The following is a 19,620-nucleotide window of genomic DNA, read 5'->3' as shown; positions in this document are numbered from 1 at the left end:
ATGGATTTATTTATTTTATTTATTTAAAATTGCACCCCCCCCAAAAAAAAGATCTTGCAATCCCACGGGTGTCCTGACCCCTAGGTTGAGAACCACTTTGTCTAAGTGACATATCAGGGAATAACAAGCATGTGTGCAAGTGGGTGTGGAAGATCAGGTGACTGGGAGGGCTGGTGGGAAGTGCCGGGGTGCGTTAAATTCTATTAATACAAAGAAGAGTCATTAAAGCTGCAGGCACATCTCTCTTGCTACATTTTTGCCTCCTGTCCACACTACTCCAGTTTTCAAACCCAGTTTTGGAAACGCTACTTGACCCATTTTTTTAGACCTTTGGAAACAATGACATAGTCACACCTGGTCGCTTCCTGATTGGCTCTTATCAGCCACAACTATCAGTGGTGAAAGCAGCATGGATAATGAATTATAAGCATCGCTGACCCTGTTGTCTTTGCCAGCAGCTGTTGTTCAGTTCAGTCCTGCATGTTAACACTAACTTTTCTGCAACTTATTAGCTGAGTTAACAACTGAGAGAAGACAATCTGCTTCCTGTTTACACTGGCTAGCCTATGCCCAGTGTGTGTGAATGGTCATGTACGTATGTGTTTTCAGGTGTGTTAGTACAGATCATTTCTGACACAGAGTGAAAACAGTCGTCTGGACAGAGATCGTTTTCATTTTAAAATGAGAACATAGTGTGGACGTAGTCTGAGGGCAGATGTCTTGAAGCACATCAACACTTCAGGAGCACAGCAATTACTGTCACCTAACTGTCGCCCTGCTCTATTCAGAACTTCATGTCTTATAACAGTTTAGTTTAACAACTGTCATACTGTCATGCTAATCTGGTGCTGTATAATTAATCACACTGTTGTATCTGCACTCAAAAGTTATGATGTAAGTTGTCTTTGATTACTTAACTTAAATCCATAAAGAAAGTGAAAGCAACAAAAGAAGTTCCAGAACTCACAAACTGATAAAGCCCAGTTATAAACTGATCAATAAGTTGCCAATAACTTATCAATTTGTGATCTCAGCACAGCAAGTCACCATGGGACCAGATAGTTTGGACATGTTAATTGACGATGAGAAACACGAATCTAATGACTAGTTGAGGTGGTTATGACAGTGTGAAGCCCTCACTTGTCTGGTGGCCCCTGAAGTAGGTGCGTGGGCCCCTAGTTGTTCAAGATGGCGCTTCTGGTTCTTGCTGGGTCGAGGGCTGCCGTCCTTACTGAGACCTCCTGCCTCGGCTATATCCACCCCGCTGTCCTCACTCAGGGTCTGGCCACTGTCTGACAGCTGGGACAGTGTGGCCCCTAGTTGTGACACTATCATGTTAGTACACTCACAGGAAATACATACACAGCCTCAGGGGTCAATTCTGGTTTTGGACAGTGTCCTGACCTGAGCTGAGGTCAAGTCAGGTTTCGAGTGGAGACAAGCTGCATATCTTATATTGGCATTTCATTATGACTGTAGGAGCCTAAATACAGCTTGTTAATGTTGGACTTGTTGGTTTGGGTACATGTGTAAAATAACTAATATACAGTGATTGTTAAAAAAAAAAAAAATCAAAGGTTTTTTACAACCCCGTTTTCAAAAACATTTGTGTAAAATGTAAATAAAAACAGAATGTGATGATTTGCAAATCATGTAAACCCATATTTACCTGGAAATAGAACAAAGACAACATATCAGATGTTTAAATGCTGAAATGCTGTTGTTTTATGAAAAATATATTCTCAATTTGAATTTGATGCAGCAACACGTTTAAGAAAAGTTGGGACAGGGTCATGTTTACCACTGTGTTCATCACCTCTTCTGTAAACAACAGTCTCTAAACGTTTGGGAGCTGAGGAGATCAGCTGCTGGAGGTTAGATAGTGAAATGTCCCATTCTCTCCTGATATAGGATTTCAACTGTACAACAGTTCAGGGTCTCATTTGTTGTATTTTTCATTTCATGATGCTCCAGATGTTTTCAGTGGGTGACAGGTCTGGTCTGCAGACAGGTCAGTTTATTGTCTGGACTCTTCTACTACGGAGCCATGCTGCTGTAATACGCTCAGAACGTGGTTTGGCATTGTCTTGCTGAAATACACAAGGCCTTCTCTGAAAAAGACGTTGTCTGGATGGCAGCAAATGTTGTTCCAAAACCTGTATATACTGTTCAGCATTAATGGAGCCTTCCTAAATGTGCAAGCTACCCAAGCCATGGGCACTAATACATTTTCAGCGTTTCAACATTTGATATGTTGTCTTTGTTCTATTTCCAATTAAATATGGGTTTACATGATTTGCAAATTATCTCATTATGTTTTTATTTACATTTTACACAGTGTCCCAACTTCTTTGAAAACAGGGTTGTACAAGTATTTACAGCTTATTTACATTTCATATTTACAGTAATGCAACATAATGCGTCATAAGTTAATTGTTCATGTCTGTCACTAAAAGGGTGTGTAAATAATAGTATAAAAGTATGTACAATTTTGTGACATTGGTAGAATTGGGATATAGGTGACAACAATCATTGCCTCTTAGTTACTGTGCATCTGAAATACTGTGCAAAAATAGTCACACGCTGCTGGACTTCTGGATTGCCTGAACACAAAATTTGCACATATTTTTTCAAGGATTGCAATATTGTAATGAATATGGTTTCACAGCTTTTTTAATTGTCCTTTCTGTTTAATTTCTGTTTTACTTTTATGCATTTCATTCAAATGTTTATCTGTTTCCCTACCTTTAACTCCTCAACTCCTTAACTCCTCTGTGCTACTGAATTTTCCTTCAGGGGTCAGTCAAGTCTTAATTCTAATTAATCTTAAAATTAATTTTCTTTACTACAATATGTACTTAAATGATCTAAAATATAAGAACATAAGAACTGCAAAGTGATTCCTGCCATTGCTAAATTATTACATTACTGGATCATTATTGTTAATGTTCTAACACATAATCAGTACTTTATAGTTGTATTTGGGTTAGGTGTGGCTGATTTTAACTGTTTCACAGTTGGATATTTTGATAACAAATACTTTTTGTGAAGTTGTGTGCAGAGTAATAGGCAACAGAGCAGCTAACTTATGCTATGGAAAAAAACCCTCAGCAGGTCAAAGATCATTTCCTCATCAGTGTTAATGTGAAACCTCTGCAGGAAGGGTTGAGCTTCACTGGAAGGAGCCTAATGTCTATCAGAATAAGGAAAATGAAATGTTTGGAATTAAATCAGTTAATGACTTTTGGGGTCTACGCTTAAATATTTTGTGCTGGCTACAAATGAATATTAACTCTGCTTCCAGATGTATAGCTGGATGTATGGTAACATATGTCTGGTGGTATTTACAGTAAAATATGCTTTTTTTGGTAAAACACCACATGAGAAGAAAAAATACAGATATTGATGTTGTGTAAAATCTGATATTTGTACTCGTTTTGCCAACTTTTCACAATTCTACCACTGTTTTTTTTTTCTTTTTAATTATTATTTTGTTTGAACTGCACCGTGAACATGTTGTGTGATGTGGTATTTTGTTGTATGTTGCATGATACATCACTAACAATTTTGCTCAGTAAATGTGTTCTGTATGTTGACACACACACACACACACACACACATGCTTACGTACCTCTCTGCTGCGGTCTGGAGTCTGCAGACAGCCAGTTCATGTCTGTTAGGATCACTTTTTGAGTGAGGGCAGGTGAGAGGTGGCAGTCAGGACTACAAGGTGGAGCAGCAGGCGTGATGAGAGAGGGGCAGGGGGAGGGACATGGCGAGGGACGGGGTGATGGATGAGGGGATGACATGGGAGATGGTGCTTTGGAAGAGGACGCTGACTTCGACAAGATGTAGGATTTCTCATAGGAGCTGGATCTGGAGGAGAGCTTGACAGATCCCTGTGGTTTTGCAGAGCTGGAGGAGTCCCGGTGGTGCAGGAAGCCTGGGCAGGTGTGGTGTCCTGAACTAGATCTAATGTGGTGGCCAGGATGGTGCTGGAAGTGATGAGCCAGGTGGGGGTGGTTGAGGTGGTCGGTGTCACAGGGCTGGAAGAAGGTGTGATGGAGCGCATTGAGGGAAGTATGGTGGCTGGCTGCAGTGACAGGGGAGGGCTGGTGGGTGGTGGGCAGGGATTTTAGCGATTTTTGGAGGCAGTCCTGGAGCAGCTGGGTGGGGCCAGCAGAGAGCAGGCTGGAGCCAGGCTGTGCAAGCCGGCCTGGAGACTTCCGGCTCAGCTCCTTCTCCCTGGACAGCCTGCTCTGGGCCTGGAGAGGAGCACTCCTCCACAGAAATTCACCAGAGGCCTGCATTTCATCCTGTCAGGGAAGAAAAGGAGGCAACAGAATGAATCACACATGCACGATGTAGCTCCTCTCTCTGAGCCGTATACTTAACAAAACCAAAGAAAGGTTTAAGTTAAAATCCCTAAGATTTCAGTGCTGGATGATTTTGTGATAACTGTGAACAGACTATTTTCTTCTATTTCTAAATTTTAGAGGATGTGCTAGAAGTATTTTTTTCTTTTATAACCAATAGTTGCGCAGTCCTGTGCTTTCTGTTTGTACACAGGACGAAACAAACCAGATTAAGAAAATGTGAATTGCTGATTGTGGGGAAGCTTTTTCCTGGGAAGCTCGGCATCCATGTCCTGACGACAGCCCTGTACTAACTAGTAGATATGAGAGTGACAGTCATCTTCTCATCACACAAACAGGCATACAGTATATCCAAAATGCTGACCTGTCTCTTTAATGAATAAGACTAAAAACATTCATATTGATATCAAACATGATATATATATATATATATATATATATATATATATATATATATATATATATGTATAAAAGAACTGCCCGATACGTGTGTGTGTGTGTGTGTGTGTGGAAATGAGGCTCTTACATGTGCAACAAAACCACAACCCGCAGAACATCTGTATTGTTTGGCATTCTAAAGATTCTCTACACACCAACACTCACTTCTAATGATTTGAGACAAATTTTCTTAATCTACAAACCAGATTTCTAGAAAATGTGATGTTAATATTTAAGGTAACTTCCTGACTTTTCTTTTATTAACACGGACACTCACAACTTCCTGCGCCGTAGATGATGTTTTATGCTTTGCCCTCTGGCTAAAAAGTTTCAAATGTAAAGATCCAATGAATTCATGGTCAGTTTACCATGAAGTGTACTGCTCCCAAGAGGATAAACTATCGATCCAGGTTAATGTGCAACAGCTCCCTCAGGGCAGTGTTAATCCTGCATTTCTTCCTGTGGGATGTAATGACTATTAAAGCTTCAATGAAACTCCTAATGGCTCATTTAATTCTGTACTATGGTCTGTTAAACATCGAATTCACAGACAATGCAGTTCTGCCTGAATAATATTTTTTAGAAAATAAAAAGAATGACACATACCAGTGCAATGTTCTGTAAGGCTTTTGTGTTCTCCTCCTGCTGTGTCCAGTCACCAACACAGCCATCAGTCTGAAAGAAACCATATGAGTATGAAGCACTGTAGCACTGCAGAGTAATAAAAACTTTAGCCTACTTACTGCAGATGCTACATGGACAGGATTTGCCCCATGGGACAGTGTGATGAGTCCAAGAAGGTTTAGTAAGTTAGAACAAAGTGCTTTAGGAAGTTTTTAGGAAGGTTGTTTAAGGCTGGGGTCGTTTCATCACTGCAGAGAACTGTGGGTTTTGCCTCTGATTTAGACTACGTCTCACTTTAGACACTGAATTTATGACACTATTTGTGAAAGTCAGTTATCACCAAAGAAAAAACAACCTTATTTTGTAATAAAATGACTAGATCATAAATCCAAGTTAATGCACAGCAGCTCATTAAAAAGATCAGTCATAGAGAAACTGACTTCAGGATTGTCTCTGTAAATTTCCTGGCAGCTGGGCTGAGCTTCTGGAGAAGCTCTGTTTACTCTATACACACACAAACACCAAAACAGTGTTTTAACCACTTTGAACGAACACTGTGGACGAGCTCAGTCCAGACAGTGGGCTGAGACATAGAGAAAAACACATTTAACCATTGTAATGTGAAAATAATCTGAATTTAGCAGCTGTGTACACAGATGCATTGGCTCAAATTTCACCCTGCACAAACAAAACCACAACCTGCACCACATCTTAAGCTTCAAGATTTTCCTCCCATTTTCACACATAACTACAGTGATTGTGTGTTGGGCTCTGAACGCATCCTGTCCTGACAGAGACAGGGGACTGAATGTGCTGCTTCTCTGCACAGGTTGGGGTGATCGTTCGTCACATTTTCTATGTAACAATAAATCTTCAGTAAAGAAAACATAGCACCTGAAATTATCATCACAACCACAACATGAGTGTGTCAACGGGGCAGTTTCAGAGACATATGGTGTGATGTCATCATAAACAGGCAGACCAGGACCATTTCCAGGTGTGCGAATTAAATCTAAAGTGATGGTATCCATGTCAATGAGAACAAAAGTTTTCAGTGAGGTCTGTTTTGTTAAATGTTAGTGAAATTAATAAGCAGCACTTTGCATCAGCCTGCTTTGATACCCCTGCATCACATTTAGCTTATAAATCATTTCATTTTTCTGTCAGATGATTTGGAAAACACCCACATAACCAGAGGGTGCCACAAGGTGGTCATTAGTGAAAAATAACCTTGGCTACGTTCAAAAAATTCCCCTTTCACTGCTTATCTTGCTCCATTATGCCTTATTTTTTATCTTGGATGCCACATTTTCAGGTGTAGTAGATCTACCGTCACAGGGACAGCCAGTCCTGCATCATGGATCACTGGGGGGGCTGCGTGGCTGCAGTGGCTCTGTAGGTGCGGCACTCCCAGGCCTCCATGCCAGGGCTGGTGGGCCTCCCTCTCACGGTGCAACACCAGCCTGTCGTACAACTCCAGATCCTGAGGGGCCACCAGACTCCTCACCTCTGACAACATGGACAACTGCATTGAAGGAGAGGAGAAAAGACTGACATAAGACCGTGTTTTATTTTATTTTATTGTTGATCATTGATTTTCTGATATTTTCTTTTTTCTCTGTTATATGCAGTGACCCTGAGAGCTCAACACACTGCAACTGAGGGAAAGACAACCAAATCAGGAAAGAGCAGCCGAAACAGGAGACACAAACAAATACACAAACAGAGTAGCACAGACTACAATGGAAATGTTTCCAGGGGACGTACAAAATTGATGAACACTGCTAGAACAGGCTTGGGCTGCGGTCGAAAAGTTGTTTTTGCTCAGGAAGGTTGCTGACTGAGTCAAATAACCCAGACGTCTCTGAGCCATGATGATGAGGAGCTGCTGCTTCCTATCTTATCTCTCTTCAGCATAGGAAACACTGGACCTTCAACAGAGCAGCTATTTTATGTTTGTGACATGATCCAACACTTGTAAATCCTTGTATGATTGTCTGAGCTCCGAATCTATAAATACAGATGTATCTGTTTAAATCCAGGTAGGAGTCACCATGAAGAGCAAGTCATCATAACTATCTACACACAAATGTTGGTCTCAAAATCCATTACAGTAAAATGTGATTTTCTCTATTTAACAAATGTATTAAAAGGTAAAAAGTCTATAAAGTCTGAATATAATTTATTCTGGCCCCAACTTTATTAAATTATTATTTTAATGGCTCAACTTTCTCTACTTGTGTGTTTCTTTAATGTTCGCTTATTTCAATATTTCAGCCCTGTTTGTTTTGTGTTTGTGGTTAGGAAAGGAGTATATATCATCCATGTGTTATGAAAAAAAAAATTAAATTAAAAAAAATAAAAGAAATAAAAATAAAATAAAATCCTTGTGTGAATGCAGTTCTCTCTGCAGCTTGGTTGTCTTTTTCTACATCCTTATGAATTCTTCTTCACATCTTTTGTTGACCTCATGACGTTTTCCATCGAGGTTGAGGAGAAGTGGTCAGGGGAAGGAGAGGATTTTGACATCAGTTATCAGTTTGATTTTCAGAATAAAATAATCAAAAATACATAATTGTAAAATTCACATAAATTTTCTAAAACTGAACTTTGAATTTGTCAGATCAATTTTGACTTTTTGATTTTCTATCTATAGAACAGTGGATAGAACAAGTGAACATTTAGATAATGGTAGTACATTTATTTCAGTTCACGTTTCTGGTTTCTTGAGAGGACATGTATGAATGACCACGCTCTCTTTTTGACCCCACTGAGACCAGCTGCCCAGTCGCTGCCGCACCTTTGCATGTGTGTTGAAGAGCTCAAACAGAGCCATAGCCAGTGACTCCACTCCTATGTGTCCATCCTGGTACTCCTGCAAGTAGTAGCCCATGGTCTTCCTTTCTGGCTCTGTCAGCAGCATGTAGGCCTGCTGCTCCAGAGACAGCTGCACACCCGGTGGGCCCACACCTCTGTACCCTGCAGACTGGAGGGATAGATAGGGTGACACATGAGGAAAGATGGGGTGAACACATGAAGTGAGAAAAAAAACAAGGGCCAGTAGAATGCAGATAAAAAGATGAGATGCAGCCCCCCCCATCCCAGCTGATCTGATCATGCTCAGGAAAAGCCACCACTTCAAAGCTGCAGGGCAGGACATTCAACGTGTTCAGTTGGTCATGATCTTATTAGCAGCCCGACTCTTATTAGCAGGCCTCACACCAACTGTGAAAAGCTTTGTTTAGAATGAAAAGAAAAAGCCCACATGTGAGGAAAAGGCTGCTGGGAAAGATTTTTCTAAGCCACTTTTTTTGTTGTAAAAGGGAAGCACAGCTGGATGGATGGGAAACTACTGTTGCCTGTTTCAAACTGACTGTCAGCATTGTCTCTTTGAACCATGACTGCGATCATTCTGTAACCTGAACAACCTGTTCATTATTGTAACCATGGCGACACAGGTCTTCTAACCATTTTAACCAGGACCGTGGCCATCACCCAAACTTAACCAAACTTTACCTAAGCATCGTCACATTATAAAAAGGGTTAGTTCTTTATTTTTCAACAACAAAGGTTGAAAGATGAATGAGAAAACTATTCTCTGTGCTTGTGTTTAAAATACATGTGTAACTGAAAGTTGGGATCCTGAGAGAGAGAGAGAGAGAGAGAGAGAGAGAGAGAGAGAGAGAGAGAGAGAGAGAGAGAGACAAAGCAGGCTAAGTGGTGGGGACATCACGTCCGCTGTGTCTTCGGTGTAAATGACACCTGAATGAATGGAGGAATGAAGAGAAGCTCTTACTGTAATTTGCTGGATTGATGAATCAAGACTTAATATGAATTTGCAGATTGAATTTGACCTTGACCGACCCTTTGTCAAGTTACATTCACATGGTAAAGGAGGAACTGAATCACTGCTTCCAGCCTATCTTCATTCTGTTTGAACTGTAACGTCTCAGACATGAGAGAATGGATGTTACATTCAGCATATATTATATTATATAATATTACATTCCTAGTCTTTAATAATCAATAGGAACGGGCACAGAGAGAATGAAAAAATAGACCTTGGCATCCAAACACAAAGTTTTGATCCATGGCATCAATACAACACCTTTCCTGCTCCTGATAATTCAAATCTTAGTTTACACTCAAAGACCTAAAAGTCTGAGGAATCGAAACATGTTGTATGAAGCTGGGCAAACATTTTATGTATTTGTATGTTGTGTGAACTCACATGTTTTGATCGACTGCCTGGTCAAAACACAACTATGTTTCATTTTCAGGCTATTTGCTTCAGTATAGTGGTTTTGTTATGTGGCTGCTCGTGCTGAGCACAAACCCAAAACTTCTGCTTCTGTCCTCCACAATGAGGAATGAGAAGGATAAGGAGCCTCGACTGCAGTGAGTGACAATCTGGAAAATACTCCAACAATATTAAAATGAGAGCGCAAGTAATAAGTCACCCTGCCAGACACGCATCATGCATGTACTACGCACATCATGTGCACACACACCCACCTGTGATATATGGTTGTATGTGTATATGCAAACATACGGCACATGAAAAGTTATATATAAAAAAAGTCAGTGCCTGAATGAGCTTGTTGCAAGCATACATTCACCTACCTGTTTTGGAGCCAGACTGTATTGGTCATTCAAGGAAGTGCAGCTTTTGGCACTTGTTGGTGTTGCAGCTTGGACACAGCATGATCACACAGCACTTCAAATCCACAGCCAGAAGCAGATGATGTGGGTTTTTATTTAACTTATTCAGTGATGGTAGAAATAAATATATTTAGTGAAACCTTTTACTGTATATGGCCACATCAGTCCAACACTGTTTCAGTGTTATTTCTACTCTATTCCACTTCACACCGTAAAATGTGCCACAACAGCAACTGCACCAAAATCATTTCAAGAATAAAAACATGGAATGCTACTTATGCTTAAGAAAAAGGAGAGGAGTCGATTACACACAGGACTGATGAGCCGCTGTAACCTGACATCTCCCATTTAAACTACAGAGTCATAATGAAGCAGTCTCATGTGTGTAGAGTTGTGTGTGGAAAGCTCTGCTCTGGCATGGCAGATCTGAAATGTGTTCTGTTGCTTTCAGATGGCTTCAGGGATTAAATGAACCGAGAGAGATATAAAGCAGCTTTGCCCAACAGATACTATTAGGACCACTCATGATAATTTATAGATCAGTGCAGAGAGATTCACCCATGTTCCTGCTCTGAACACAATACACATTAAAATTTCATGCTGACTTTAACAACTCTACTGCCTGGGGAGTGATTAGTTTTACTAATTTACATTTACAAGAACTATTCCATCATGACTGTAGATTTTCTTTGCGCATTTCATTTGCTCCTGTAGCTAAAATCACCAAAGGTGCAGCAGACTGACGCCAGGAATAGACGTGGTCCTCACACATCTTCAACCAAAACACCAATAACTCGTGTTGCACTGCCACAGTGTACACAATGCGCTCTGCACTTGGCACCAAACTGTATGGTGGCCCGTAAGGACAAAGCACATACAAGAGAGAAAGCATCAACATTAAAGGAAACATGCTTTAAATCCAGAAGTGCAACAAATACAAACAGAAGTGCTACACTGGAAGTGCTAATGGGCTGATGGGCTTGATTTGTAGAAACAGCAACATTATTAATACTTTAGCATGCCCATCAAACTTTGCTCTGCTTGTACCTAATCTAACCCTTTAACAAATTTAGATATTTTTTCAGGTGATAAAGTTAACCATTTAAATGTCAAATATGTGGTCTTTTATCCTGATAATGTCTAGCACAAATGGTTAAGAATGGTGATCATCACAGCAGCTGGCTGTCTCGCTCTGGATGACCATCGTCCCAGGGAGAAGACGCATTATGAGATCATGTGAACTGGGCAATTTTAGTTGTTGAAATACGTCAAAATATCTTGAAACACACACACACACACACACACACACACACACACACACACACATATATATATATATATATATATATATATATATATATATATTAAGGCTGTCAAAGTTAACGCGTTAACGCAACATGCCTTTAACGGGATTAATTTTTTTAACGTGATTAACGCTTGTGACATTTGAACCTCGGGCCACTCCGTAGCTCGGGAAATCAGGAAGCAATGCACCGAGGTCGATGCCGTCGTGAGCAGTAATGGATAAAAAAGATATTTTGAATGGCAAGTTCAGCTTCAAAGTCTTGCCAGATGGCTCTCTTGACAGGACAAAAGTCATTTGTATTTATTGTCGCGGTGAACGTACGTACCACCGGAGTGCGTCTAGTCTCGAATACCACCTGTCGGCCAAGCACACAGCGGTGCAGAGCCCGGCGCCCCCTCCTCGCATGAAGCAAACCATATTTATTTCAGCATCTTGTTTTACAATACAGTTTGCACATGTTAGTTACTTGAACTGAGAGTATTTCTCATTTTAGCAATGAATAAACATGATTTTTTTGCATAAAGCAAGCATTTGTCTATTCTCATGTTGAAAAGAGTATTACAATCAGTTTAAGGTACATTTAGAACAGATTAAAAATATGCGATTAATCATGATTAACTATGATCACTCATGCGATTCATCGCGATTAAATATTTTAATCGATTGACAGCCCTAATATATATATATATATATATATATATATATATATATATATATATATATATTAGAATTAATATATATATATTCTTGTGATTAGCGTTGGGGTTTAATCATAGATGATATATGAAGATGGACGGAGTGACATTGGTTTACATAGAGAACTGTCATGTCCAGCCCAGACACTGTCCCACTATCTTCTGTAGCACAATGCAGCTCAATGCAAATCTCTCAGTCAGCAATTCTTTCACTGGTGTTCATGAGAAAAAGAAACATGTTCCTGAGGTTTTCCAAACACTACCATCCTTATGAAGACCGAGCCAAACGGCATGCTATTGAGAAACGTTATGTTCCAAGGCTGGATTTTAGTTATATTAGCTGGTCATTAAGTTAAATTTATGTCTATTGGATTTTAAATTATATTTTCTTACTTCTGGAAAAGAAACCTTCAGTTGCAGCTTAATGCATATTACAATCAGCACGATCAGTGTGGTGTGTCCCTTCACCCTCTGGAAACATGCTCTGCTGCTATGCACAGAGGCAATGGTTAACATAATGAAATCGTGCTACAATTACATATCAGTGCATATCTTGCAAACTATAGCCAATGATGTTTGGTCCCTGACCTCACTCTTTATGGCAGTGTCAGAGGAAACAGTTCCATTTTCTCCAAGCGTGGGCAGAAGAATTGCCCGAAGGAGAGACTAACAAATGACAAATCACTTGATTTCGTATCATAACCCAACTACATTAATGAAAGTTAGGAGCTGGAGGGAGAAACATCTCCAGGAGTCGACGATGAGTAGTAGTAGTAGTAGTACTGTAATACTACTGTGTAGTTCAGGGTGTCCAGGAGGAGTGTGAGGTCAAGACACCACTACACTACAGGCCTGATTGTAGTGGCCGAGACAATAGTGACAGTTAGAAAAAAATGTGCTGACTTAGTATTTCTAGTTGATTAGTTAATGCTTTTTAAATGGGAGTAAATGGGAATCAGGGATGATTATTTTTTGGACCCTGCATGTAGCAGATGCATTTAAAGTACTTCCACAGTGGCACCTGCCTTCAGCCAGAGTTAAGCACTTGGCATTTAATCAGTTTTAGCCAGTTTTGAAAGAATTATCAAATCCAGAAGTTTAAAACCAAACCAAAATATGGACTTTTTTGTTGGCGAGGAGACAGATACAGTTTTGAATTTCAGCGTAATGATCACAAATTGAGATGAGGAGCAAGGAACATAAACTATTAATTTAAAAAAATCAAAAGCTATTGATTAAATATTAATTAAATCTGATACACTGAAATAACAACTGTAGCATACTTTACTGTAAACCTTGTTTTTCACATGATACTTGCTTCATTGAAGCTTGAATTATGCTTCTCTGAAATACTGTACGTGCAAACATCTCTGCAAATTTAAGCAGAGAAATTAATTATGGGTAACTGTATGCCAGAGTCTTATACATGAGCCAGCACTAACACCCCCCAAATTTCAATAGGTCTTGCAGACAAGCGCATCTGGCAAGTTGATTGGTTGATTCAACTCTTCTCAAAAAAAATATATAAGCTGTGTATATAACAGAAACAGCCACATGACTGGCTCCAAAAGACCCCACACAGATTCACCTTATTGCAACCAGGAAAAGCACAATTACTACTTATGTTGACCAAGTGAAACTTAATTGATATGATATGAATTACAGTTCATCCAGGATATTTACACTTACATTTACATTTACTCATTTGGCAGACACTATCTAAAGTGACTTACAAGTGAGGGACAACAATAAAGCTACAGTGCAGTGGGAAACCTTCATGTAAGTTTTAGGTACCACATATATTAGTGCTGGGAGATTGTTTAAGAAAGTGCGTCAAAAAGTGCTTGTTTGACATGTTATGGTTTTTTAGGAAAGGAGGTGCTCTCGGAAGAGATGAGTTTTCAAGAGAGTCTTGAAAATAGAGAAGGACACCCCTCCTCTGATAGTACTTGGTAGTTCGTTCCACCATCAGGGAACCACAAATGAGAACAATCTCAACTGAGATTGCCTTGTGTGCAGGGGTGGCAATGCCAGGCAACATTCCCTGGAGGAACACAATGGCCGAGAAGGAGCATAAGGCTGAATGATTGAGTTCAAGTAGATGGGTGCGACTCAGAATTCACTCTGAAGGCAAGTGTTAGTGACTTGGATTTCATTCCATGGGTAGCCAATGTAGGTCGATGAGTATCGGAATAACATGTGTGCTGCGTAAGGGTTTCACTGAGCACAGAGGAAGGCCCACCAGAAGAACATTGCAATTGTCGAGGCGAGAGATAACCATGGCCTAGACCAAGAACTGGGTGGCACACTGAATCAGGTAAGGCCTGATTTTCTTGATGTTGTACAGAGCAAAGTGGCACGACTGAGAAATGGAACATGATTGGAGAAGGATAATTGGTCATTAAACATGACACCAAGGTTTCTTTCAACCTTAGATGTTTTGAGGGATGAAGATGCAATTTTGATATCAAGATCACGATGAGGAGACTGATTGGACGAGATGACTAGGAGTTCAGTGTTTGAGAGGTTTAGTTGAAAGTGGCCTTCCTTCATCTATGCAGATATGTCAGAGAGACAAACTGAGATCCGCACAGAGACTGTGGGGTCGTCTGGTGGGAACAACAGGTATAACTGGGTGTCATCAGTGTGGCAGTGGTACAAGAGGCCATGTGAGTGGATAATTGGACCCAAGGAGTTGGTCTATATAGCAAGGAGGTGGGGTCCCAGAACTCATCCTTAGGGCACTCCAGTTGGCAGGGAATGGACTAAAGACATTTTCCATTGCCATGACACAGTGAAGGAGCGCCCAGTAAGATAGGATTCAAACCAAGAAAGGGCTTTCCCAAGAGTACAGATAGAAAGATGTGGGTGGTTCACTGTATCAAAGGCTGCTGAGAGGTGCGGCAAGATAAGAACTGAGGACTGGCCTGCAGCTCTGGCTGCACTTAGGGCTTCTGTCACAGACAACAAGGCTGTTTCAGTGGAGTGGCCTCTCTTAAAGCCAGACTGCTTTGGATGGAGGAAATTGTTCCATGACAGGAATTCAGAGACCTGCCTAAAGACAGCCCTTTCTATACACTTAGGTAAGACAGGAAGTAGTGAGACAGGTCGATAGTTCTCCACATGAGCTGGGTCAAGTAAGGGTTTTTTGAGCAGAGGAGTTACCTGAGCCAGTTTGAAAGCAGATGGGAATGTTTCCAAAGCCTTTGTCACATGTTTGACTGCTGAAGTAGGACGGCTACTGGTTTGAAGTTTAACACATTGTTCTCAGTGAGAGGACTGAATGAGGAGAAAGTTTTGTCTTTTGCTTGAGGAGATCTGGGTGGACATGTGGTAGGATCACCGTGTAAAGGACTTTTTTGAGCTATGCACTCCATGCCCTTCATCAACGGAGGCAGGTTGTCTTTGGGAGGTTCAGAGAATTGGCTACTGCTGGCCAGAACCTTTTCAGTGAAGAGGGAGGCAAAGATATCAGCTGAGAGGTTATGAGGTAATGAGTTAGTTAGTAATGTTTTAAACGTGGAGAATAATGACTGTAACTCATATAACAGAGCTGATCTGTTTCACCAAAGAAGATCAGCTACTCTTTTGACCATGTTAAACCTCAAAACCACACAGTCCGCTCTACATAAATGTTAAAGTGGTGCTTCTGTTACAAACACTGGCTTCAGAGTTTTTAAACTGGTGAGTGCATCACTGAGAAGAAGCCTGTTGCATGAATGTTTAATGTTTCAGTGTGGAAATCTGAGGTATCATCTGTTGGAACAGGTTTGATCGAAAGTAAATCAGTCATCATTTCATCGTTCAAAGTAAAATGGACAATTAGACATCAATAGTATCAAGATTACATTAAAGTTGCAGATTTTATCTGGTTTTGTTATTAGATTCATCTGACTCTAGTCCCACTTCTGTCCCTCCAAAAGATATGACATGCAGAGACAGACGTTGTTGGAGTGTAGAATCTGTCAAAGTCAATACTATACATGCAGATTAAAGAGTGTTAAGAGGGCAGTGATGCATGGTTGTCATTCTTACCTTTCCTAATACATGTGTAGCTCTGGCTGAGGATGGTCTGCAACAAAGAAGAAAAAAATGCAGAACATGACAAATGATCTCCACTTAGTGTGTAATCAGCCTACAAAACAGTTTGCTGAGACCAACACATAAAAGTAAAAGCATCAACATAAATGTATTGCCTCACCAATTCTTATGCATGTAGAACATTACAAAACACAGCATTACAGCCCAGCCTGCGGCAGGGCCCAGGCAACATGAGTTTAATGAAGTGTGGAGCTGAGAGCCAACTTGAATGATTTATAAGGCAGCAGCAGGCAGAGGAATTTATACTTCCCCTAACTCCCAATCAAGGCCAGCTCCATTAGGGGCTGGAGACAGATGGATGAGGGAGGGAGAACGGAGTCTCCACACACTGCTCTGCTGTCAGACACAATGGAGACATCAAACACAATCCTCCACACAAGGGGCAGGTTTTCTTTTCCGCAAACAGACCCACTCTCAGTGATGGAGTTTACATTAGATAAGATTATGTTCACAGAAGGACAACATCTCTGTTTCAGTGATTGACAGTCACTGACTATGTAGTTTGTTCCATTTAGCTAAAAAATGTTCAATTCAATTCAATTCAATTTTATTTGTATAGCGCCAAATCATAATATACATTATCTCAAGGCACTTTACAGGGTAAGGTCAAGACCTTACATTGTTACAGAGAAAAAACCCAACAGTTCCCACAACGAGCAAGCGCTTGGCGACAGGGGGGAGGAAAAACTCCCTTTTAACAGGAAGAAACCTCCAACAGAACCGGGCTCAGGGTGGGCGGCCATCTGCCTCGACCGGTTGGGTTTAGGAGAAGATAAAAAGAGGGGGTGGGGGGAGGAGAGAGGAGAGAAGAGAGAGAGAGAGAGACCAGGAACAGCTGTGTAGGTAATGGTGTTATCAATAATAATGACAGGTAATGTTAATTACACTGGGATGACACAACTCAGTTAAATTTAGTTTACACTTGATCCTGTAGAATTTTGTTATAGTTCTGTACCACATTTCACCTGCTAATACCATCTCTGAAATGCTAGACAGATGTAACTTTAGTTATATTCCCCACAAGTAACTGTATTTACACTCTTTCATTTACTTGGTGTTAAAGAGCAGCAGAATGGGATATGCAAGTACTTTGAACTGGAGTTACATCCAGGTACACCCTCAGAATAGAAAACAACTGATGTGCATAAATAAAAAGGAGGCAATAACTTTTCAACAGTCTGCTGCAGCATCGGGAAACAAACACAAGGAGCACAAGCAGACAAATCACAGATCTTGCAGTCCATTCATGTTCGCAGCTGCCACGACCCTGTCATGTGGTTAAATGTTCTAAGACAGTGGTTTTCAAAGTGGGCAGGGCTGCCAGTGGGCATGAGGGGGTCCTCAGCACACAAGGAAAAAGATTTGAAATAACTAAAGATTTGAAATACAAATGTAATTGTTATTGCATTAATAAAAGTAAGAAAATATATTCAAAAGTTGTTTTTTTTTTAAATGCGTGTGAGACTCATGTCTCTCGCGTGTTGCGTGATCTAGAAGTTCGGCATCTCACCTATTTTTCACACATGACATGCATCTGGCAGCAAAAATAGACACAGAAAAGACCCGTTGATGTCATATTGACTTTATACCGGCATTTTTACACAAAACTGACACCTATGTCATAGACATGAAAAAATATAAATATATTTTTTAACCATTTGAGAAGCTGCATGTGGAGAAAGTGGCATTTTAGAGACATTTTCTGTCAAAAATAAATCAGAAATTAATTAAAGATGAAGATAAAGCAGCAACGGAGGCAGACACACAGCCTGTGTGAACACATACGCATGTTTTTGCACAGCAGATCAGCAACAGTAGCCACGAAGCACCACGAATCCAGTGAGTCAGAGAATTTGTTTTTTCATATACTAAACAGTTTAGATTTAGAATAAGGTGTAATTTTTAAGGGGGTTGAACTAAATGTAAGATGTTTTTACCCCCAATGCCTGAAGACTTAGCAGTATCTGGAGACACATTTTCAGTCATTGAAGAAAATGTTGTCTTTGACCCAGCACTATAAACCACTCACAAGCATAAACGTAGCAAAGAAAGCACAGCTCAGTTATCAGTGACAGTAATGTCTCTGTTCCATTGCTTTTGACAGTTCTAGTATTTATTTCTCTTAGTTTAATGTACTCACCTGGAACTGCAGGTACTGGTACTGACACTAGTGTGGACACCAGCATTGACAGTGGCACTGGTGACAGATCCTGGGTTAGCTGTAGCGTTGGTCTCAGCTATGCCCTGACTGCAGATCCATTTGGTCTCATCCACCACTGTGCGTGCATGAGGCAGACGACCAACATCCCTCACCTTCATCAGCAGGTGGCGTCCTGTTTTGAGGATGTGAACCGCCTCATCGTGGTAGATGATGACAAAGCTCTGACCGTTCACTTCCAAGATCTGGTCACCCACCTGCAACAGACCACGGACGTCAGGTGGGGCTTGGAGAATTCTAGATGACAAGATCTTATAAAAAATCTCATGTAGTCTAGACTGATGTATGAGGTTACTAGTGCATCAGTATGAGTGTGACGTGCTGGCTCTTGTGTGGGCTGTTTAACCTGCATGGTTTACTTCATATGGAAAAACATTAGATGTTGATTGAAATCTTTGACTGTAGGAGAATGCAGTGTAGATTCTTTTAAAGGTCCCATATTGTAGACAGTTAGATTTTCATGTTTTTTTTTATTATAAAGCAGGTCTATATTGAGTATAAACACTCAAAGCATCAAAATGCTCAATCCACAAAAAATGCACACGCAGCCTGTATTCAGAAACTGAATATGATGAGGACTTCTGTAACTTTATGATGTCACAACTATACAGTCTCCACCCTCAGCCATGCCCCCAGCACAGCCCACCATCCATCATTTTTCTGTTGTTGTTTTAACTTTATTAACAACACCACACCAAGCAGTCATTATGCTGCACAGTCAGGAAGGCAAGATGTCGTTGCACAGTCTTCCACAGCATTGTAGTCCAAATGTGACTGTTCGTCTCATTTCAGCACTGACTGACCATCACCGTTTGCATTTACTGTTGAGTTTTACCAAGCAACAGCAGCATTCTACAATCTGTGGTTGGCCTGCCTGTGTACAGAAAACAAGAGGTGCTTTTTGGTACTTACAACCACAAATATATCTTCTCATGGATATCACAAGTTCAAATAAACTAGCCCATGTGGTGATGGGATCACACCAGCCCCAACACCTGTCAAAATGTTGACAATCCGACCCGTGAGTACTCAGTCGGTATTCCTACGTCACTGCACAGGTACTCAGTGCTCATGGGTTGGACCACACCCATCTTCGTACTCAGCCATCAGATGGGCAGGGTAGGTTCACCTGTGGAACTCAGGTCTCCCTACTGAAGCCAGGGATCCATCTAATTGCGCACAAGTAATGTATTACTAGGC

General features: G+C 40.7%; 1 protein-coding gene across 1 annotated transcript in view; it reads right to left on the bottom strand.

Moving 5' to 3' along the window:
* Window positions 1-19,620, bottom strand: part of whrnb (whirlin b) — a 72,227-nt gene that overhangs the window by 7,447 nt on the left and 45,160 nt on the right. Inside the window, exons 4-10 of the mRNA XM_071481842.1 lie at window positions 18,343-18,617; window positions 16,137-16,173; window positions 8,239-8,424; window positions 6,769-6,963; window positions 5,421-5,489; window positions 3,632-4,316; window positions 1,141-1,316 (exon numbers count right to left, since the gene is read on the bottom strand). Of these exons, the coding sequence (XP_071337943.1) occupies window positions 1,141-1,316; window positions 3,632-4,316; window positions 5,421-5,489; window positions 6,769-6,963; window positions 8,239-8,424; window positions 16,137-16,173; window positions 18,343-18,617 (1,623 nt within the window). The remainder of the gene's footprint in view (window positions 1-1,140; window positions 1,317-3,631; window positions 4,317-5,420; window positions 5,490-6,768; window positions 6,964-8,238; window positions 8,425-16,136; window positions 16,174-18,342; window positions 18,618-19,620) is intronic.

This window comes from Trachinotus anak, unplaced genomic scaffold (assembly GCF_046630095.1).
Source record: "Trachinotus anak isolate AG129_WGS33_773 ecotype Australia unplaced genomic scaffold, CSIRO_AGI_Tana_v1 ptg000008l, whole genome shotgun sequence".
Lineage (NCBI taxonomy): Eukaryota > Metazoa > Chordata > Actinopteri > Carangiformes > Carangidae > Trachinotus > Trachinotus anak.
Note: the sequence above shows the minus strand (reverse complement) of the source record. Positions and strands in the feature narration are given on the sequence as shown.